The sequence below is a fragment of the Vombatus ursinus genome, unplaced genomic scaffold, assembly GCF_900497805.2.
Source record: "Vombatus ursinus unplaced genomic scaffold, bare-nosed wombat genome assembly UNPS02014791.1, whole genome shotgun sequence".
In the NCBI taxonomy this organism is placed as follows: Eukaryota; Metazoa; Chordata; class Mammalia; order Diprotodontia; family Vombatidae; genus Vombatus; species Vombatus ursinus.
Window position 1 is genome coordinate 81174169 of NW_020954569.1, and position 24245 is coordinate 81198413.

Below are 24245 nucleotides of genomic sequence, written 5' to 3' on the forward strand. Positions count from 1 at the left end.
AAGCTCACATTAGTAACTCTGATTATTTAGGTATTAAGTACAGTCTTTTCAATAACTCCAAACCCAAAAAGGAGCAAAAATTAACATTCTAGACAATACTTACAGCAAGCTGTTTGGGAAGGTTTTCTGAAATACGACTCAGTAACGTCTTTGAAGGTTTTTCTGAGCACAGTAAAACGAGGTTTACATTTCTATCTCCACGGAGGAGTAATCCTTTTGCCAATACTCCTACTCGCAAGACTCCTTTCAAAGCTCTGTAGCAAAATCATTGCATTACAATGTAGAATTCTCTTTTTCCCAATAAGGACATCTATCTACCAATCAATATATAAATTAAGATAAAAATTTGCCATCCAATTAAATTTTCCACTAAAAATGGGCAGTCTGCATTATCAGAACTAGAATTCAACTTGTCAGTCAACGACCATTTATAAAGGTATTACCCTTTTCCAGACACTATGTTAAACACTGAGGATATAAAGAAAAGCAAAAAAGTTCTCAGCTCTCAAAGAGTTTACATTCTCATCAGGGAGACAACATGTAAATAATTACAAATAATACAAACTATATTCAGAGTAGATAGTAATGCCAGAGAAGGCACTAACAGCTATGTGAAGAAGACAGGTAGAGATGAGCCAAGCCCTCTCCTGGAGAAGGTAAGATTTGAGCTGAGTCTTAAAAGAAGTCAGGTAGAATAGGCAGCATTCAAGGGACAAAACATTCAAGGAATGGGGGCAACAGCCAGTGAAGGGTAGGGAGTAAAAGATGTAATGTCATGTTCCAGCAACAGCAAGGAAGAATATGGTTAGAACTATGCTTTAGGAAGATCACTTTGGCTGCTGAGTAATAAAGCCAAGTCAACAGCATTTACTAAGGGCCTACTATGTGCCAGGACCTTAGAAGGCAGTGAGGTGGGTCAGTGAATAGAGCACAGGGCCTGCAGCCTCAGACACTTACTATCTATATGCCCTGGGCAAGTCATTTAACCTTATTTGCCTCAGGTTCTTCATCTGTAAAATAAGCTGGAGAAAGAAATGGCAAATCATTCCAGCATTTTTGCCAAAAAAACAAAAACAAAACAAAAACCACCCCATGGACAATATGGTCCACAGAGTCACAAAGAGCTGAACACAACTGAATAACAATGAGCAATGTGCCAGGCACTGGGATACAAAGAAAGACAAAGGACAATCCATGACTACAGAGGGTCAGCCAGGGAAAACATAAGATGTGAGATGGAGTGCTTTCCAACTAAAGGCACAGGAGATAGAGAGCACTGGGCCTGGAGACAGGAATACCCAAGTTCAAAACCCAGACTCAAATACTTACTAGCTGTGTAACCCTGGGCAAGTCACTTAACCTGTGTCAGTCTCAGTTTCCTCAACAATAAAATGGGGATAATAAGATTATCTACCTCTCAGGGTTGTTGTGAGGCTCAAATGAGACAATATTTGTAAAGTGCTGAGCCCAGTGCCTGGAACATTGTCAGTACTTAATACATGTTTGTTATTCCCTTCCCGTTTTTAAGGAACAGCAAGGAGACCAATGTTACTGGATAGTAGAGTAGATGGAGGAGTTTAAAAAGATGGAAAGGTAAGAAGGGGTCAGATTATAAAGGGCTTTAAAAACCAATGAGAGGGTTTTATATTTGATGCTGCTGATAATAGCGAATGGAATTTAGAGTAGAGGATTAACTAGAATGTAGAGACTTGAGGTACCATCTAGAAGGCTACTGCAACAGTCCAGGTGTGAGGTGATGAGGGCCTGCCTTAGGGTGGTGGCAGAATCAGAAGAGACCCAGTAATACCACTACTAAGTCTGTATCCCAAAGAGATTAAAGGGGCAGCGAGGTAGCGCAGTGGGTAGAGCACTGGCCCTGGAGTCAGGAGGACCTGAGTTCAAATCCAGCCTCAAACACTTAACACTCACTAGCTGTGTGACTCTGGGCAAGTCATTTAACCCCAACTGCCTCACCAAAAAAAAAAAAAGAGGGGGAGAGAGATCAAAGAAAAAGGAAAAAGATCCATATGAACAAAAATATTTATAGCAGCTCTTTTTACGGTGGCAAAGAATTGGAAACTGAGGGGATGTCCATCAATTAGGGAATGGCTAAAGAAGTTACAGTATATGATTATGATGGAAACCATTGTGCTGTAACAAATAACAAGCAGGATAGTTTCAGAAAAATATGGTAAGAATTATATGAACTGAGGGAAAGTGAAATGAGCAGCACTAGAAGAACAACACACACACTAAACAGCATATTGTAAGGATGATCAACTGTGAAAGATTTAGCTATTCTGATCAATGTAATGCTTCACGATAATATCAAAGGACCCACAGTGAAAAATGCTATCTACCTCCAGAGATAGAGGCAGATGGAGGTGAAACTGACTGAGTAGATATTCAAGCATTTGTTCCGCTTTATTTTTCTTAACTTGAATATTTTTTTGGCGGGGATGAGTCATCTAATATGGAAATGTTTTGCATGATTACACATGTATAATAGATATCATATTGTTTGCATTCTCAATGGGTCGGGGACAACCTAAAGGGAGAAAATTTGGAACAATATAAAAATTTGAAAAACAAAACAAAAACATAACTTTAGAAAAAGTTTTGGGGTTTTGTGGTAGGAGATGGAAAACTTTTTGTAAAATTAATTTTACTTATTTCATTAAATATTTCCTAATTACATGTAAAAAAATTTAACAATCATTTTTAAAAATTTTGAGTTCCAAATTCTCTCTCTTCCCCTGCAAGGTCTCCCTCCTCAAGAAGGCAAGCAATTTGATTGTGATTACACACGTGAGATCATGCAGAATAGTTCCATATTAGCCATGGTGCAGAAGAAAACAAACAAAATAAAGCAATAAAAATAAAGAACTTTTTAAAAGCATGCTTCAATGTGCACTCAGAGTTCATTAGTTCTTTCTCTGGAGGTGGATAGCATTTTTCATAACGGGTCCTTTGTAATCATCTTGAATGATTGTCTTGATTGCTATTACTGCATATAATGTTGTCCTGGTTCAGTTCACTTCACTTTGTATCAGTTCATATATGCCTTTCCAGATTTTTCTGAAAACATCCTGCTTGTCATTTCTTACAGTACAATAGTATTCCATCACAATCATATAACACAGTTTGTTCAGCCATTCCCCAAATGATGGGCATCTTCTCATTTTTCATTTCGTTGCCACTATAAAAAGAGGTCCTATAAATATTTTTGTACAAACAGGTCCTTTCCCCTTTCCTTTGATCTCTTTGGGATAGGCGCAGAAATGGTATTGCTATGTCAAATGGCATGCAGAGTTTCATACACTTTTGGGCACAGTTCCAAATTGCTCTCCAGAATGGTTGGACTAAATCAGTGCATTAGTGTCTCAATTTTTCCACATACTCTCCAGCATTTGTTACCTTCCTTTTCTGTTACCCAATCTGATAAGTATGAGATAGTATCTCAAGAGTTGTTTTAATTTGCATTTCTCTAGTCAGTAGTGTAGGAACATCTAGGTGATGCACTGGCTTTGGCATCAGGAAAACCTGAACTCAAATCTGGCCTCAGATATTTATTAGCCGTGACTCTGCAAGTCACCTAACCCTGTGTGCCTCAATTCCTCATCTGTAAAATGAGCTTGAGAAGGAAATGGCAAACCACTCCAGTATCTTTGCCAAGAAAACCCCAAATATGGTCACAAAGAGTCAGACATAACTGAACAACAACCTAATCAGCAGTGATTTAGAGCATTTTTTTCATGTGACTATTAATAGCTTTGATTTCTTCTGAAAATTGTCTGTTCTTATCCTTTGACCATTTATCAACTGGGGAAAGGCTCTTATTTTTATAAATCTGGCTCAATTTACCATATATTTGAAAAATGAGGCCTTTATCAGACAAATCTGCTCCAAATTTTCCCTCTAGTTTCCAGTTTTCCTTGTAATTTTGTTTGTGCAAAAGCTTTTTAATTTCATATAATTAAAGTTACCTCTTTTACTTCCCATAATCCCCAGTCTCTTGTTTGGACATAAACACTTTCCTTTTCCAAAAAATCTGACAGGTACATTTTCCCATGTCCCTCTAATTTGCTAATGCTATCACCCTTTATGTCTAAATCATTTACATCCATTTTGACTTTATCTTGGTATACAGCATGAGATGTTGGCCTAAGCGTGGTTTTTGCCAAAGTGCTTTCCAGTTTTCCCAGGAATTTTTGTCAAATGGTGATTTCTTACCCCAAAAGCTGAGATCTTTTGGTTTATTAAACACTAGATTACTATAGTCATTTGACTATTGTGTGCTATGTATCTAATCTGTTCTTAGCCACTACCAGATTGTTTTGATGATCACTGCTTTGTGACACAGTTTGAAATCTGGAACTGCTAAGCTACCTTCCTTTACATTTTTTTCATCAATTGCCTTGATATTCTTGACCTTTTTGTTCTTCCCGATGATTTTTGCTACTTTTTTTTCTAACTCTATAAAATAATTCTTCACAATTTGATTGACACTGAATAAGTAAACTAATTTAGGCAGAATTATCATTTTTATTATGTGGCTCAGCCTACTCATGAGCAATTAATATTTCTCCAACTGTTTAGGTCTGTCTTTATTTCTGTGAAAAGTGCTTTGTAATTATGCTCATATAATCCCTGGGTTTGTCTTGGCAGGTAGACTCCCAAGTATTTTATATTGTCTGCAATTATTTTAAATGGAATTTCTCTTTCTACCTCTTCCTGCTGGGTTTTGTTGGTAGTAAACAGAAATGCTGGTGGTTTACTTTACAGGTAGGTTTATTTTATATCCTGCAACTTTGTTGAAGTTGTTAATTGCTTCCACTAGTTTTTTAGTTGATTCTCTAAGTATATCATCTGCAAAGAGTGATAGTTTTGCTTTCTCACTATTTTTATGCCTTCAGTTTCTTTTTCTTATTTTACAGCGATAGTTAGCATTCCAAATACAATACTGAATAACAGTGGTGATAATGGATATTCTTGCTTCATTCCTGGTCTTACTGAAAAGGCTTAAAATTTATCCCTGTTTTGCTTGCTTTTGATTTTAGATAGCTACTACTTATCTTTTTCCTGATTCCTATGCTTTCTAGTGTTTTTAACAAGAATGGGTGTTATAGTCTGTCAAAGGCTTTTTCTGCATCTATTGACATAATCACATGATTTTTGCTGTTTGTTACTGATATGGTCAATTATGCTCATAGTTTTCCTAACGCTGACCCAGCGCTGTATTCCTAGAATAAATCCCACCTGGTCATAGTGTATGATCTTTGCTATAATCTGCTTGATAGTATTTTATTTAAAATTTTTACAATTACAGTAGTTAAAGGAAATTGGTTTATAGTTTTCTTTCGCTGTCTTTACTTTCTCTGGTTTAGATTTGTGCCATAAAGGAATTTGGTTGGGTTCCTTACCTAATTTTTCAAATAGTTTATATAGTATTGGGATTAATTGTTCCTTAAATGTTTGGTAGAATTCACTTATGATTGAATCCATCTGGTCCTGGGGATTTTTTCCTTAGGGAACTCACTGATGGCTTATTCAGTTTCTTTTTCTAAAATGGGGTTAAGTATTCTATTTCCTCTTCCATTAATCTGGGCAGTTTATATTTTTGTGAGATGGGAAACCTCTGATCAATACAGTGTCCAACCAATGCTACAGACTCATTGGGAAACATGATACTGGCCTCCTGATAGAGAGGTGGTGAACACTGCATACTGAGGCATTTTTTTTTTTTGCTTGACTATGCATATGTTACAAAAATTTTATTTTTCTTTCTTTTTTCAATGAGATAAAGGGGAAGAGAAGGTAATTTTTGTTCACTGAAAATGAGAAGAAACAAAAAAAATACCTGTCTTTACCCCCTTCTTTCTTGTCATCACCTTCTTTGCTTTTGCTTTTCTCATGATCAGACATATTGTCTGAAACAAGTTTGAGAGCCCGCTCAGTGATAGAAACAATTTTCTGAACTGCCTGTAACTCCTCTTCAGTTGGATATATAGCTGCATGTTTTGTCATTACATAACGGTCATCAGATGAATCAGGACGACGTAAAGGCTGTGGAGAAGAAAAATCTTTATTACTTCATTTAAACAAAGGAAATAATTTGCTTCTGTTGAAACAATATTTAATTTCCAACAATAAATTAGAGAAAAGCAAATTAAAGTACCTTTAAAGCCCACTTCACATCCACTAAATTGTCTAAGGTTTACAAAAAGAGAAAACCATAAATATTGGTGGGGCTATGGAAAAACATGGACATGGCTGCATGGTTGGTGGAGCTGTGAAGTCTAGCCATTATTGGGAAGAAATAGAGAATTATGCCTCAAATCTATTAAACTATGCACATACTTTGACCCAGTTATACCACTTCTAGGCCTACACCCCAAAAGTATCAAAGAAGAAAATGTCTTGTACAAAAATATAGTAGCTTTTTGTAGTTGCTAAGGAAATGGGAACTAAAAGGTGTGCCCATCAGCTGGGGAATGGGTGAACAAATTATGGTATGACTATAATGGAACACTACATGCCATTAGAAATGTTGAAAGGGATGATTTTAGAGAAGCCTGGGGTTAGACTTCTATGGACTGATACAGAGTAAAGTTAGCAGAAGCAGAAAAATAATTTATGTAACCACAATAATATAAAAATAAGCAATTCTGAAAGACTTAAGAACGCTGATCAATGTAATGACCAACAACCATGATTCCAGAACTGATGATGCTATTCATTTTCTGACAGTGGTAGACTAAACATGCAGAATGAAACATACGTTTTTGGACATTATTAATACAGGACTTTTAAAAAATTATTATGCTTATTTGTTACAATTTTTTTGTGGTGGGGAGGGGTGAGAACAAAATGCTTAATAATTAAAAAAAAACCCCAAAATAAAAACCCTAACATTTAAATTTTTTTCAGAAAAAAAAATTTTTTTCTAGAAATACATCATATACTTTTAATAGCAATAAATAACAAGCCACACAAAACTTATAAATCTACTCCATGCTTTTTTTTTTATACCTGTAAGCAAATTCACAATGTAGTGTTTTTACATAGATAATTTATGTATAAAAACCTGTACTGGGCATTTTTCCTGAAATAAATAAAATTTGTTTTCTGTGGGAGGAGTCTATAAATATTGCACTAAAACTGCAAAAAGTTAAACTTAAACATTTGGTACACTTTTTTATTTTTTACAAATTGCTATTTTCATACTTTTTTCTCCTTTAATTCTCCACTGTTCAGGTTACCTACCATGACCCCTACTTCTTCTACACATCTACACATAAGCCACAAGTCAGAATGAAGGATGGAGCAAAAAAAAAAAAAAGCTGCTTTCTCTTTTTCTCTACACACAAATACCCTCCCCACTCTTGATCCTTTTCCTCTGGGAAATGTATTTACATAAGAACATAAATGTGGAGTTGGAAAACACTTCTGACACCAATTAATCCAATCTCGTTTTACAGATGAGGAAGGTGAGGCCAATGGAGAGGTTAAGTGACGTACCCAAGGTCACAGAGGTAGCAAAGCAGCAGAGGTAGGATTTGAACCCTAGTTCTCTGACTCCAGAGCTAGTATTCTTTCCTCTGTACATGTCCCTAACTTCCATGTGTTTTTTTCCTCTTGTTGATCCTCAAATGACCTCTCCTAATAAGAAAAGAAGGGCTAAATTTGAAGCATGCTGATTAAAATTAATGTTTTTCATCAGGAGAGATCTACTTGTATAGTATGCCTTGATTTTAATACTTTATTTCTTCACACATTCAATAGAGTTTCAAATGATCAGGGAAAGCAGGAAAGCAAAAAGGCTCCAAGACATTGTAACAGAAAGCTGGAATATACTTTGAGGACGAAGTAAAAAGTGTATCGTCTCTGTTCCCCGCTTCTATGCTAGAAGACAACAAGAGCTAGGCAGCTATTAGGTGAAGAAATAAAATTTCAAAGGCAATCCTGTTCAAGTTGATGACAAATGGAAACCAATGTGCTAATAATGTGCTAATAAAGGAGTTCTGGGGAAGCATCAAGGAACCCACAGGAAGTTCTTATATACCCAAAGACCCAGCTGGTAGGTCAGATGAAAATATTAACAGTAATGCTCAAGAACATCTTCCCCCTTCTCCTAAAGCCAAGATGGTATTCAACCTATTTCATCTAAAATTTACAGAACAAAAACTTACTGCAGGTCCCTGAGGCTGAGGTGGCATTCCTGGTCTGACTCCAAGGAGGCCTAGTCCTGGGGGACCGTGTGGATATCCTCCATCAGGCATTCGACGGCGGTCATCCCAGTGATGCTGTTCTTCCTCCATTCTTCTCCAGTACATATCTTCTTCATAGCGTCTAAAATCAGTTTATATTATATGCTTATGAATAAAAAGACATACATTACTAATAAAATAATTTTGCATTAGCCATTAGGTCATGATTTGTGACCAACGAAAAGCAAAAAACAAAACTGGCAAAGATTCATGCTAAATGTATAGGCTACACATTCTTCTCTATACATCTAATCACACTACTTTGATTTTATAAGTGCAGATGAAAGCATCCTTTTATGGAGCAGTAGTAGTGAAAAAACAAACGAGAAGGAAGGAGATAAGAATACCAATATGCTTGGGGACTCTGAATGGAGAAAAGGTATCATTCCTCAACTTTCTCCTTTTAAATCTCCCTGACCATCTCAGATTTGTTTATTCTTTCTTGTTCCATTCCTCATTCTAAGCTAGTAAGTCATAATGATAGTTTCTTGCAAGACAGATTGAGAATTGACAATCTTTTGCAATGAAATTTCTATATCTAAGAGGCTAGTGGGGATGCAGACAGTTGGCTCAGAGCTTTTAAGGACAGATTGATTTTTCTACTTTTAGAGTAGGAGTAATATGTGTGTATATATATATAAATGTATGTACATACATATGTGATACATACACATACATATATGTAGATTGCAGTGTAGTATAATGTAGTGTAGACAGGGCTTGAAACTCAAAAATTAGTTCAAATTCTTTTGTCATCAGAGCTCTATAACTATGGGTAAATCTCTTAACCTAAGCCTTAGTTTTGTCATCTGTAAAACCAGAATACCAGCTGTAGTATCTACTTCAAAGGGTTATTGTGGGGCTCAACTAAGACTCTACTTTGTAAACTATAAAGTATTATATGTGTTAACTATTTTGTAGCACCAACTTACTCATACTGAGACCAATGAGGCTTGAGTCTTATCTACTGAACAGTGCAACTGGAGGCTAGACTCAAGGTTCATATAGGCCAAACTTTTAGGAAATATGTAGCTTATATTCAGACTGATGTGGGAGGGACCATGTCAATAGTCAATAAACATTAAGCACCTACTATGTGCTAGGTATTATGCTAAATGCTGGGGATACAAAGCAAAGTAAAAGAAAGTTCCTACTCTCAAGGGGCTCATAAGTCTAATGGGGAAGACAACACAAAAATAACTGTACAAACAAGTTATATACAGGATAAAACAGAAATATTCAACCAAGAGAAAGCACTAGAATTACAAGGGAATGGGAAAAGTTTTCTTAAGTAGGTAAGATTTTAGCTGGGACTTGAAGGAATCTAGAAGCCAGAAGGCAGAGTTGAAAAGGGAGCGAAAAGGGCTGCTGTTGAGAGATGGAGTGTCTTGTTCAAAGATTAGCAAGCAGGCCAGTTTCAATGGATCTCAGAGTATGTAATCAAGGATAAAGAGGGGTGGGGGAAGGTTATGAAGAGCTCTAAACACCAAACAGAAGATTTTATATTGGATCCAGGAGATGACAGGGAGCTGAGCCACTGGAGTTTACTGAGTACGGGAGTGACATGGTCATATCTATACTTTAAGGAAGATCATTTAGCTGTTGACTGAAGGACAGACAAAAGTTGGAAAAGGTTTTTGGCAGGCAGGAGAAACCAGCAGGCTATTGCTAGAGTACAGGCAAGAGTAACAAGGGCCTCACACAGGTGGTGTCCATATCAGAGGACAGAATGAGGAATATGTGTGAGATGTTACAAAGATAAAAGTGAGGAGGAGGTGAGGATGATACCTAGCTTCGGGGACTAGGAGGACAGCAGTGCCCTTAACAGTAACAGGGAAATTTTGAAGAGGGGAGAGTTTAGATAATGAGTTCAGTTTGGGACATATTGAGTTTAAGATGTCTACGAGACATCTAGCTCAAGATGTTCACTAGGTAGTTGGAGATTTGAGACTGGAGGTCAGGGCTGGATAACTAAATTTGAGAAGGATCTGTATAGAGATGATAATATAATTCATAAAAGCTGATGAAATCACCAAACGAAATTGCAAAAAGAGAAAAGAGGGCCCAGGACAGAGTGCTATAAGTAGGGACAGGTCCTGATATAGGGAACTCTCTAAAAGTGCAGGTGGGCACCCTTTCTACAACTTATCGTCTAATAAATTTGCCCTGCATACTGAAAAACTACATGATTTGTCCAGGACAAAACACCCAGCAAGTGTCACAGACAGGATTTGAACCCAGGTTTTCTTGGTTTGGAGATCAAGCTCACTATCCACTTCACCACATTGTCTCTGGGGTTACAGGTATAATACCACATATAGACTTTAATACATTATGATCACTTTTAACTAGACTCTTAGGCCCAAATGAATTAATAAAACTGTTCTTATGATAAGTCACAAAATTTCAGTACTCTGTAAATCACTAAACTTGAAATCCCTCAGGAAAAGTTTTTTACATTTTTACTCTATATTAGTTACATACATTAATTTTCTTGGAAACAATCTAATGTTTCCCAACTTTTCCATTCAGGATGTGTTTATTATAATTTAATTTAATGTAAACCCATTAAGCTCGTTCTTTCTTGTTCTGTCCTCAAAGAGAAACACAGTTATCACTTGTATTGTTTCTTCATAGATCTGATTACCAACACAAAGATTCTAAAATCTACCATAATTGTCGAAACTATTTCCAATACATAAATCAAATTAAGTCTTAATGAATATTTGCATTCTAATAAATGGTGTCGTTTTCCAATCAATACCAAAGCTTCATCTTGTACTAGTTTGTACATTTTTATTAGTTGATTTAATTTATAAAAGTTAATACACTACAACCAAAAGACCAAATTATTTGTTTTTAGAAAGTCTTTGTTGTAATGCATATATGTGACCTAGAAACTTTAAGACTGTAAAGGAGCTCTTACACGCTTTCCCCAATTTTATTAGTAATAACAGTTTGTCAGATTAGCTAATTGTCATATTGAAAAGAATGAAGAACCTGGTCCTAAAGGAAGGAAGTATAGAAAAAGAAAGAAGCATGCAAGTCTTGGGGGTGGGAGGGTAAGGATGGTAGGAGTATCCAATGATGGTAGTGATTTAGAAGAGGCCAATTCCAGTATCAGTGGGGACAAACCACCAGAGATTTAGCTCCCAGCTCTACTAGTAACTGAGGCTACTTAGCGATTCCTCAGACATGAAATGTAACATTGGCTCATTTGTTTAATTTTGCTAGAAAAGCTTCAAATATGTTCTTTAAGGAGACACATTTAAGGGAGGGCAGATTAGGGGAAGGGGTATTCAGAAAGCATGCCGTCTTGCGTGGGGAGAGGGGCAAGATGGGGAGAAAATCTGGAACTCAAAATCTTGAGAATGTTGAAAACTAAAAAAAAAAGACACAATATGAGATCTCTGCTGCAGATGCTCCCTGAAAGTTTAAAGTAAACTTACCTTGCCTAAAAACACCACAGTTACCATAAATTTATTTACTGAGCTACTCACAACTAAATTAGTTACTAAGTATGAAGCAATTTTTCATATTTTATTAAAAGTGAAAAATAGTACCTCATTTCCATTCTCCAGCGTTCCTCCTCTTCACGTCTTCTCCAGTATTCTTCCTTCTGCATTTGCTTCCTCATTTTCTCTTCTTGAATCTTTCTTGCTCGAATACTGGGCTTTACTTCCACTTGCAAATCTGGATTTACTTTTTTCTACAAATATTTTAAAATGTATTTTTCATTAGTCTTTTCAGCACAATTTTTCAACAATCTATGTATTTATTTAATTATATACTTTTAATTTTTCCCATGGAAGGCAAGATACTACAGTAAAATCTCACTAATTCAAAATAATTAGGAAGAAATTCAGTAAAATCAGTAAAATTACTATAGTTTTCAGATACATAAAGTAACTCAAATTAGATCCCCAAAGTGTTGTATGCAGAAATTACACCCAAAACTCTATGAATGTCTGGAGAGTCTCACATCCTTCAAACACTCTATGGTCATGAAATTATCATTTCTTAGTATGCCCTTTAAAAAATCCAACAAGAAATAAAAAAAATTTTATAACATAAAATCAAGCTTCATTGCCTTAAAAGAAAAAACATGATTGACACATAGGTATATAGTTTCAAATATGTAAAAACTAGGAAGTTGAGTAAACTTGGGTGAGAAAACAGATGTGTTCTGTGGGTCACACAACCCTTAGAATATGAGCTCCTTCATGATCAGAATACTGTTATTTTGATTTTTTTGTTTTCGAGGATACAAATACAAAGCAATAATAGCCATCTCCACTAACTTTATATTGAAGTCTGTGCCTTCTCCCTTTTAAGTGCATTTCCTTGGCATTGGGATCATTAAAGCTACACTCACACAGCTTACAATGGAATCGAATTACTTTCCCTTCATCATTTCGTACCTAAAGAAACAAATGAAGAACATTAACAATAGGAAGACATTCATGTTTATTTAACGTTAGAAGTAACATCATTCATTCATTTCCAAAGTTCTGTAGCTTAATGATAGAAAGGCTATTTCATTAATTTAATTGTAGCCAGAGAAAGGAAACAGTATCTGAATTGCTTGTGGGCTTGATAGGATGGCCCGTGTAGGAATTTCAGTAAGGATTCATCTTTGACTCTGGTCTATAAACAGTTTCTGTTTATATTTATTAAGCAAGACCTCCTTTATAATTCAATTAAGGCTGCACTTGTTAAATACTTCCTGTGCTAGGCAATGCCAATTTCCCTTTATTTACAAATTTAGGTTTGAATATAGAGACTATATCTACATACATGATGAATTGAGTCACTACTGAAATTTGAGCTACCACAACCAATTCAGAGAACGAGTAGAATTATACAATATCAAATCTAAAAGGCATCTTAGAGATTATTTAGTGCAAAACCCCTCAGGCTTCACTACAGCCCAGAGAACTTACCTGACATCACTTAGTCATTAATAGAACTCAGACCAGAAACCAAATTCTCTTGATTCCTAGACAAATGCTCTTTCCAATTAACCATACTGCTGCCTGGTATATTTTTATGTTATATGGACTACTGATAGGTTGAAATTTTTACTTCCACCATATTTAAGGGTACTCCTAACCCTGATCCTCAGAAGTACAGTCTTATGGATGTATCCAGCATAAAACTAGCAAATGTGTTATTTTGGATGAATGAATTTTCAGGATAATTGAAATATACTATTAATTATTTGCAGATATAGCTTAATTCTCTTGCTAGTTAGTAAATTTCTTCAGAGCAGGAAATCTTAACATATCCCCTTAAAGCCTAGCATAGTTTCTCATTAAGTAAGTGTTTTAGTGTAATTTTTCCTAACAATGTATTATACATTTCCCCTCTCAATATACAGTAGGTAAAGAACACATAACATTTTCTTGATGATTTAGGGTCACTATTGAGAATACAAATGATCATGCAATGTTATAATACAGCAATGCCTTTGGAGGCTACTGAAGTAGTTTACCTTATGATAGTGGCCCTAATACAAGAAAACGTTTCAAATGGCCATGTCTTACAAAGTACAATTACTTAACAAACACATTTTCTTTTGCTTCTGGCGGTCAGATAACATTTCTCCCTGCTTCAATGTGTTCCTTTTAGAAGCCTTCCCCTACAGGTAGGGTTCTATTGTTTTTTCATCTGGAAGGTTCAAAGAATCACAAACTCAGAGGGAATAAAGAAGTCATCTCTTCCAATCTCTCACATGAGGGAGTACACTGAGAAACTAAATATGTTTCCCAACTTCTCAACCTCAAGGATGTTTTGGCTTCTTAAATAAGTAACTTCAGTTTTACATATAATAAATACTAAGCTCCATTTTTCTCTCTTAAGAAGTAAAAAGCCAAGGCTTTGTCTAGGTTATCTTCTTTAATATTGAGGCTTTTTTGCTTATTTCTACCATTCTGGATAGTTAAGCAGGCTGCTATCAGGCAAAGAATGAAGGTGAAAAACAAAGGTACCAAAAGCTTTTTCGCCTGTAGTGAACACATTTTTTGAAATTGTCATTTTATTTAATATGATTAACATAGAAGTTATGAAAAAAGATTTGTAAATGAGTAATTCCTCTCCCCAGAAATACATTTTCACAACAAATCTATGGTTTGAATTTTGTAATAACCATATTCTCAGTTCAATACCTCCTCAACATAGTCATGGCCTACTGGCTGCACATCACTCTGCAAAGCAGCAAGAGTTGTAGGTGTCACTGGGTCTGATGGGTCTGATTTTACTTCTTGGGTCTGTACAGCAGAAGTGGCAGGAGTAGGTTTAATACTTTCGGTACCTTTCAAATCTTCCGTTTTAATTGACGGCAACTTATTGCCACCTAGAAAAAGGGTATACATAAATTTGTAAATTTTAATCATAAACAAATTTCACATGAATTAAACTGGAATGTCTATAATCTTCCTATAAAAATATCACTACTTAGTAAGTATAGACATTTTGGCTTAAGGACTTAGTCTTAAAAACATTTAGCTTTTGCTGTTTAATAACCAGTAGAATAAGTTACCTGAAAGTATCCATAATATCTTCATTTTGAGAAGCTCAAACTATTTAACAATTCATCCTCATTAGTTTGGGGAGTATCTCCACGTTACAAATGGACCAAATTTTTACATAGAATTTTACATTTTTTAAATTCATGATGCCCAAGCTGATTTCAACAAATGACAGATGAAAGAAAGCTGCAACAGTCTCGTCTTCTAATCCCCTTTAAAATTTTATCAATATCTGATCACTTGAAATCTAACCTTAGTTTGCTTAGTGTTTTGTAAAAACAGGTTTAAAAAAATAAAAATAAAAATAGGTTTTAAGATTCTTTTTTAAATTACTGGTGATGACCATCCTGCTGAACAGGTGAAGAAACAAAAGTACAAGTATATGAGCACAAATGGTTAATCATACTATTTATAAAAATAACATTCCAATTAGTTTTCATATAAAATACTATCCTGCAAATTTTCTAAATATAAGTTTCATAGCAAAAACAAGTATACTTGCCAACAAAATTTATTTTGGGTGTAGATGTTTTCTTTGCAGCCATACTTGCAGGCACAGTTGATGCTTTAGTGTTTGATGCTGTATTGAGACCTGTGTTTGTAGCAGGTGTAAGAACTTTGACTGCAGAAGTTACAATTGAAGAATTCACAGTACTGTTGCTAGCTGAAATACCAGAAGTAGAGGCAGTTGATTTAGAAGCAGATGCAGCTGTTGAAGAAGTAGCTTGGGTAACAACATTTGGTTCCGTTGAAGGAATGGGTTTGCCAAGTTTTGTGTGTAACTTTACCACCTATAAAAACACATTTATGAATATCAGTCAACACACTGTGTAGGGTATGCATATTTTTAAAGTAATAAACAACACTTTACAATGAAGTCCAACTATCCCCCTTCTATTCAGTATAATTTTATATGGTATATAGTTTTACATATTTGCTTCCTGTTAAATCCATGTATATCCAGATATCTGCCTATTACCTAGCTGGGTAACCTTAGGCAATTCATTAAACTTCTAGGCCTCAGTTTCTTCACTTGTCAAATTAGGGAGCTGTGATAAGCTTACAGCTCAAAAAATACTATTATTGTTTGGTTTAAACTTCTCAACAGTAAAAATACAAATTTTTAATTTGCCTGTAGAATTCCTAGTACATCCACAGGTGCATAGAGGGCACTTAATCTTCTTTGAAAAAGATTTATTTTAAATTTCTAGAGTACCTTACTTCTAAAGAATTTTTATCTTCACAACATGACTATGAGGCAAATATGTATGCTTACTGCTTCTACCTTACTTAGATAAGGAAACCAAGGCAAAGAGATTAAATGACTTATTCGAGGTCATATCCAATCAGATACAAGATTAACAGAAAGGAAATATTAGCACCTGATAATTTCCAAATAATGAAATTGGGCCTCTAATTCAGTTTCTACAAGTAGACTTAAAGAGCAAATTCAGTAATGCATTAGGTATTTTAGTGAAAGGAAATGGAGATAATATTTTCCATAGTCATCACAGATTATGAAGCAAAACTGTTAAGCTCCATGAAATTTGAAAATCAACTTTTACTTCTACTTATATCCCTATCCCAAAGATGAAGACATAAGGGGTGTATGTATGTAGGTATATGTATGTGTGCGCGCACGCGTGTGTGTCTGTGTGTGAGAAAAGGCACCTACTTTCTGATGCTTAGCACCACGAATGTGTGCTGCATATGCATCTGCTCCTGTACAAGACACATCACAGAGCTCACAACGTAGTTGATTTTGAGTCCCACGAATGGAGGTGCTGCTGCTGCTGGTGTTTTGAGAAGCTTTCAATGCAGCTTCCTTTTTTTTGTGTTTCTGTCCTTCTAAATGCTCTTTATAAGTCTGTTTTAAAAGAAAACATTTTCCTTCATTTGTATACCATTCAGTATTATCTAATTTACAAATCTCTTAACACTCATTTAAAAGTCAAGATAACTCTATTTCTAGAAGTAGTTGAAGATAGCTGATTGGTGGCTCTGTAGACTATGATTCCTATTAAAATGTAGTGATTTTCACAATCAGACACAAAGGATATGCTTCTCTTTTTTAAAATCAAAAGACAATGATGGTAAATGTATATATACCATTAGCAATTGATCCAAAAGCAAATAGGGAAAAGACATTCCTACTCCATAAATAAATATTCTACATCAACAGAAACTCTAGCTATAGTCCAATACATAGAAAGATACAAGCTTACAAAATAGGTTGAGTCCCAAAATGCTATTTGTTATTTAATTGTTTGGAACTCTTTAGTTTCCCACAGAAACATTACAAATGGTAAAAAAAAGTTCATAGGCTAGTTCACAAAAACTCATTTAATCCATAACCTAACTGAAATATGCTGTGTATTTAGAATAAAAAATAATTTGAAATAGTTCTAATATCAACAAACAAAAAAGGTGAGTTAACAAGTTTTTAACACATCTTCAATTCCCTCCTCAATGCCAGTACTACTTGAATAAAAGCAGTTTTACTTATAAGAAAATGAGGAAGCAGAATAACAGGATCACTGACTTCCTTAGAAGCTACCTAGACCCCCTCATTTTACAGATATGGAAACTGAGGCCTAATAAAATTTAGTGACTTGCCCAAGGTCAGGGTCTTTAGGATACTTTCTAGGACTTTGGAGGCTAACAGTGATACTTTAATTACATCATATTTTATTTAAAAATTTATGTCTTTTCTTTGAAAAAACCTTATAAGGAATTAGCATTACACATACATTATATATTATACAATAGACTTTTAGAACTGATAGGGACCTCAGAGACCTAATCTAATGTCTTCATTTTATAGATGAAGAAACAGAGAGGTCAAGCTTATAGTCTACTAGACTGTATATTATATGAAAGTACCAATATTATTTAAATTTGTTTCTATTCTATGACGCAACAGGGGCTATGCACAAAACAGATGCTCAATAAATGTTTGTTAAACCAAAATACCTCTGAATTAGTTTTCTGTGGCAGAAATAGGCCTGGGACATTACGTTTCTTGACTATCACTTCAGTGCTTATACATGTGTCCCCCTAGATATTAGTAGTCTCTCCCTAGCCAGCTTCAGACTCTCTTCACTTATCAGTCTAACCATCTCCTTGCTATTTCCCCTAGACTAAGCTAATACCAGAGACTACATCCTGGGAGACTTAACCTATTCAGTTCTGGAATTTCTGCCCTGTGCCCTACGCTGTCTTTATTGGTAAATTTTTAAGTGCAAACTTGTATGGGTAGGTAGCACAGTGTATCTCTAGACAAGACTCAATCATGCTTCACGTTCTACCCTGGGCCATCTTGTTACCTTACCCACCCTGCCTTGGTTTGCATTCATTCCCTCCTCAAATAATTTTATATTTACTTATTTGTGTGCATATTATGGCTTCCATGCCCTCAACCAGGAGAACATAAGGAGAGAAGGAACTGTCTTGTCTTTGTTTCTTTATTCCCAGAGACTAAAAGTATCTCGCACATAGTTGGAGCTTAATATTTGTTGAAATGAATGCCCTACTGCCTCTACTCATTCAGTCTTGTAGTCATCTCTCATCAGCAAGCACCAACAAGTATCAACAAGAAATCCTGCCTTAAATTCCATAATTTCTTTTTGTGTTCCATACCCATTACATTCTACTATTTTATAGTCATGCCTAGCATTACATACTCAACTCCTAAGAACATTTTCTCATATGAAACGCTCTAGCCTTTCTATCTCATATATCCACAAAGGACACCCAATTCTTACATAATTATCATCAACCTCATAGTATATCTCTCATCCCATTATCACCCTCTCTCAAAGTACATATTTCTGTTACTCATTCTGAAAATTCTTACATGTGTATTCTCACAGTATCGTTTCCTCTCACACTCACCTGGGGGCTCCATATAACTCCTGTATACTCACGTTTCAACACTATAATCTCATTATATACCCAGACTGAGGCCTTGCATATTTACCCTCCATGATGGCACCCCTTCACATGCTCATTCCAGGAGCCCATATGCCATAGGTATACTCAACCCCAGTGATGGACGGCAGTGTGCAGTCATACACGTGAACAAGATATTTTTAAATTGGGTGCCTGTAACTCAGTTAGTGCTTATAGTTGCTTTTTTATTTTAATGGCCCAAGGGTTTAGTAACTCAAAGGCAATACAATACCTAGTCAAACATACCTAATCCAGTAGGCTTAAGAGAAGTTAAAGTTTTGAAGACTCAATACACAGTGGAAAAGAAAACATGCCTTCCTCTTCCCAGAAACATACCTGAAACTTTCTAGCTACTAAATTCTCACTATATTTTTAGGCCTTTTAGAAAAAGGGAAAACAGATTATGCCTGGGAATAGATTTGAATATGTATGATACTGACAAGCGACAGTCACATACCCATATCACATACACAAGAAGAACTATTGGCTAGAAACAAAAAAGAGCAAGGAAAAACAAAAGGTCTCCTATGTTAATTTATCCAGCACCTTAAATGAGCTTTCACTGCACTTTTCTTATTGTCAAAATCCCTAAGCCCTTCCCTATGCATGATGTGACTATAAAGCAACTAGATGGTTTTCCACATGCTACACACACAAATTAGTCACTATTTTAGTTCCAACTTATAAAGAAACCCATCTTTATATTGGGGTAACTTGTAGCTCTTCTAAAAATGGTTCAATAAGGGTTCTTAAAGTATTTGAGAAATTCCTGCTTATTTCACATTTCTTTGTTTATATGCCCTAATATTACATTACACAATGTTGCCTCATCTATAAAACAAAGAAATCAGGTCCCTTCTAGCTCCTAAAGTCTGAGTTTATGAAATTTCCACCAAGAATAAAATAGAACTTTAGCGAGATTAAGAAAAAAGGAATATCCTCCTTCCCAAAATGGGAGGAGCTTTCTCCAAAGAAATGCGGATTTTGTAAGGAAAGAAGGCAAAATCCAAAACAGACATAAAAATTGAAGTTTAGCTTAAAAAAAAAGTCTTTTATATAAATTTCTACAGGTCTTTCATTTACATTAATATTCATCATTGTTCTCTTAAGCTATTATTTTCAAATCTCAATAGCAATAACTCCTTTCAAAGAAAAATGTTTTGAGCAAAATGTCACTATTTTCAGGAAAAAAACTTAGAATGCCGTCCACACTTATCAAATATGATCATTAAGATTTGCAGTAATATAAAATGTAGATACCTGTGGTCCAGCACAGCTGATCTTACAAACATCACAATAATGAATCTGGGGTGGTTTGGGAGGCTGTTTTGGTTTCAGTTGTTTATTTTGGAATGGTGCTTTTTTAGTAAAGGTGGTCCCTGTCCAGGCAGCTGTTGCAGCAGCAGCAGCTGCTGCTGCTGCTGCTTGCTTCTGTTGCTGCTGTTGCTGTTGGTAGTAGGAGGATGCAGCTGAATATACTGCTGCTTCATAACCTGAATAAGAGGTACCTTACAAATAAAAATCAAACAAATATTATTCACGTAATTATAAAAGTCAAGTATTCAGTAATAAAGTTTAAGTTATCAATTATGTTACCAAAATTCAGTTAATAGGTATAGTACTCAAATGTATCACCTTTTAAACACTGTATATCTTCTATGGAACCCAAGAGTAATCTTACTTACCTTTTTCTATACAATTATGCCTTCCTATTGTACTTAGAAATAAGCTAGATGCTCTGGGAGCATCTAAATTAGATATGATCCCTCAAAGAAGTTTGGTCTATAGGATATATAACTTGACATAGTTAGCAACCTTAAGGAAGAAGACAATCAAATGGCAAAATCTAAGGTATGCTACAGGAGTTCAAAAATGTGTACATCAATTAATATCAAAGGAGCTCCAGAGTTGATAGTCTTGAGCTGAGCTTTGATGGATGGGTAAGATTTAGACAGGGAAAAAGGCCTCTTTAATATGAGTGAAGGCATACAATTAAGCATCAATCAACATAAAAAGCTTGTGGAGGGCCTGAGAAGTGGCCTGCCTGAAGTGAAGGATTTAATTACAGTTAGGAGGGGTGAGGATATTAGTTTGGAGAGGCAGACTGAAGCCAGGTTATGATGGCTTTGAAAATATTATCAAGGAACAAGAGAAAACAAGGGTTTTCTGCCTTGTCCCCAAGGTTGAACAGACACTGTAAGTTCTATCTCAACTGGCCAAAAATGCACAGGGTTCCCGAATAATTATCCTAAGTCCTAGCTCCCATGACATTCCAATGACATTCTGCTAGCTCTCTCTGAATAATCTTTTTGTTTTAAATAAGATAGTTTTGGCTAAAAATTTTTTTAAATGACAAAAGGGCTTTGTGACTAAGAAGTCTACTTGAAATCAAAACAACTCACTCATGCCCATAATATTTAATTCTGTTAACAACCTAAAACCTCTAAAAGTGAAAATTGCTAACTTGGCAATTCACAGTATATTTGGTTTACAGTTCTTTCTTGGGAATTAAGACATAGGGATATTAGGGAAAGAAGAAATGCTTCTAGAGCAAAGAGGAAAGAGATACCTTTTACTTAAAGAGATCTGATTCTCCCGGTTTTGGCCTTTCTGATGGTTGAAATCTATCATTCTACCTTATCTACCATCAAACTAAGAAATAAAGTAAATCAGGAAAAAAGGTGAAATAGGTAAGAATTCGAGAAGTAATAGTCAAGGAATCCTGAAGTTAGAAAGGCAAAGAAACCACATGATATGAAGGTGAGTGATATATAAAAGCTCAATTGGGTTTGTTTGTTGGATTATGTTGCTGGATAACAGAATGGAGTATGAGGGAAGGTTTTGTTTATGGAAGACATGAAAACAGGAAATGTGAAGGAGTAGAAAGCCTCTGAAATGAACATAGTGAAAAAATTGGTAGAGCCCACCAATCAAAGAGATCTAAAATTGTCTGACATAAAAGAGCAAAAATTACTGTCCTAATGAATGCCACAGGTTCAAAAGCAAAACACAACTTGTGCATTTTTTTTTTGGCTGGACTGACTAAAAGAAAACTATTATTCACTCTTTCTCAATTCTATGTATATGCACACACACAGCCTAATATATTCAGTTATTCACTAACACAGAAGATCACAAATATACTTTAATGAATACCAACTGTGCTTAATGGGGATACTTCCACATCCAGACTGATAGCCCGTACTTTCCCAGAGTGGCTTATGTGGCTACAAATTCTCTTAAATGCACAATATTCTGGGTCGGTCACACACACACACACACACACACACACACACAATCTTAAACCATTTCCATCAACCTAACACAGAGGTATGCTTTCTAATACTGTATACCGGCACTGTAACTGTATTTGAAAATCTGTAAATGTGACTACTTTTTAAAAATGTTCTGATGAGCTGGAAGGTATGCAAAGGAGGTGGACTGGGGTTTCTGACAAAAACAAGACGGCTTGGGCTTTGTATCTAAAGGTCCAACTACCATGAATTCTTTAGCTAGAGATAGGAGAAATAGAGTAGAGACACAGATTTGGTGACCAGACCTTCAATTTTTGTATACCTGTACTAGGTATAGATGTCCTTAGGGAATCTCAAATTAAAGGGAGGTTAAGTATCCCCTAAACTGGAGGGGGGAGGAGGAATTGATCCTAGGCTCCAAATTTTAATCTTCTTCATAATAAGTATGAATTAGGTAAAATTGCTTTTCAAAGCCATCTATATAGCAAGTCACATTTTATCTTTCTATCTGAAGCCCACATACTAATAACTAGGAAGTAATTTGCATCAAAAACAAAACAAAATAAGACATGAAACTCCCATAAATCACCAACTCAGTATTCTTCTTGGGAAATAACACAGTAAAAATAATTTCTTTTTGTTCTGGACCTATGATTTAATTGGCATAGGTGAGGCATTTCTTCTACAAATGCAGCTCTATAATTTATAGTTTTAAAGAACTATGTCTAGGACACCAAGAAATTAAATAATGTGTCTAAGGTAGCATAGTTAGTATGTGTTAAAGGCAAGACTTGAATTCAGCTCTTACTAATTCAGAAGTCAGCACTATATCCATTATGTTACACTACCTCAAATATGCAAAAACTAAAAAAGTCTCATATATTAAAAGACAGCATGGCTGGTGCATAGATAATTGTCCTTGAAATTAAGTCCTACTTTTTGATACATACTGTGTAAGTATACAATTCATTTAACTTTTCGTACATTGGGCAACTCTCTACAACTATAAATTACAGAGAAATTGTCAATCTGTATTAGTGGAAGGCACTTCTACACCAGGGAGTTCCCTCACACTGATGAAACAAGTCTAAGGGGAAAAACTCCCACAAACCCTAACCTCCTGCCCTACTCTCCCATCAATTTATATGCCATTCAAACATAAATATAAAATGACATATCTTTTATTCTTTACAAGATATTCTATTTTTTTTTTAACATAGCATCTCTTTCCTCTAATTTGTTGCTGTTTATGTTTATATATACTGAACTCACGAACAATTGTATATAAACAACTGTCCAATGGTAAGGTATATCTCTTCTCTAAATCCAGATAAAAATAAGCATGAACTTATGTATAAAGTAAACGTGTGTATGTATGACAAAATGTGACTTTGCAAATGAAGTCTGAAAGGGAGGTATGCAGTTGGGGAGGACAGCCACAATGGAGATAGGTACAAATGGAAAATGAACTGAGCAAAACTTCTTTATAAAGGTTTTCTCGCATAATTTCTTTCCATAGTCCAACATGTTTTTTCTCACTGGTTCCCACATACCTCCTCAACTTTTAGTCTTTGCCCTGCTAGACCTCTTCTACACTGAATTCCAACTTGCAACTTGATTCTATTTACACACAGTATGACTGAATTTATGAATGGCTGAGCTATAGCTTAATATTTAGTTATTAAAAAAATCAAATCAAAGCATGCACTGAAAAGCAGCTTGAAAATTAAGCTGTGCATTTAAAGACTTAAGGGGAAAAATGGATTTTCTACAAGGACTACATGAAAACCTAGAAGAAATGATGTAAGAAATTTTAAAATGAAATAAAATGTCTAGAGGAAAAAATTGGAAGAATAGCTTAGAAGACAAAGTGGTAAACCTTACTCAAGTAACAGACACTATAAAACTGGAATCAACCCAACAGGAATCAATGACTCCATGAGATAGTAAGAAATATTAGAACAGGGGTTGCTAGGTGGCACAGTGGATAGAGCACCAGCCCTGGGGTCAGGAGGACCTGGGTTCAAATCTAACTTCAGACACATGATACTCACTAGCTGTGTGACCCTGGGCAAGTCACTACTCAACCCCGATTGCCTCGCAAACAAAATTTTTCCTCTACTACTCTTAAACTCTAAAATAATTTTTTTTTTGGCTCTTTTGAAAATCTCTTTCTGTAGCTCTTCCATGAATTCTTGTTTGGCTTGTGTCCAATCTGCATTTTTCTTTTGAGGTTTTGC

At 35.4% G+C, this 24245-nt stretch overlaps 1 protein-coding gene across 4 annotated transcripts in view; it reads right to left on the reverse strand.

Annotated features, from left to right (window-relative positions):
* Positions 1-24245, reverse strand: part of ZFR (zinc finger RNA binding protein) — a 77309-nt gene that overhangs the window by 21462 nt on the left and 31602 nt on the right. For 3 of the 4 annotated variants that reach the window (XM_027868847.1, XM_027868846.1, XM_027868849.1), the window contains 9 exons: positions 20012-20259; positions 16476-16667; positions 15303-15591; positions 14438-14625; positions 12572-12691; positions 11834-11979; positions 8193-8352; positions 5861-6066; positions 104-254 (listed from right to left, as the gene is read on the reverse strand). In XM_027868847.1, the coding sequence (XP_027724648.1) occupies positions 104-254; positions 5861-6066; positions 8193-8352; positions 11834-11979; positions 12572-12691; positions 14438-14625; positions 15303-15591; positions 16476-16667; positions 20012-20259 (1700 nt within the window). The remainder of the gene's footprint in view (positions 1-103; positions 255-5860; positions 6067-8192; positions 8353-11833; positions 11980-12571; positions 12692-14437; positions 14626-15302; positions 15592-16475; positions 16668-20011; positions 20260-24245) is intronic. The other variant, XM_027868848.1, reaches the window with a different exon arrangement.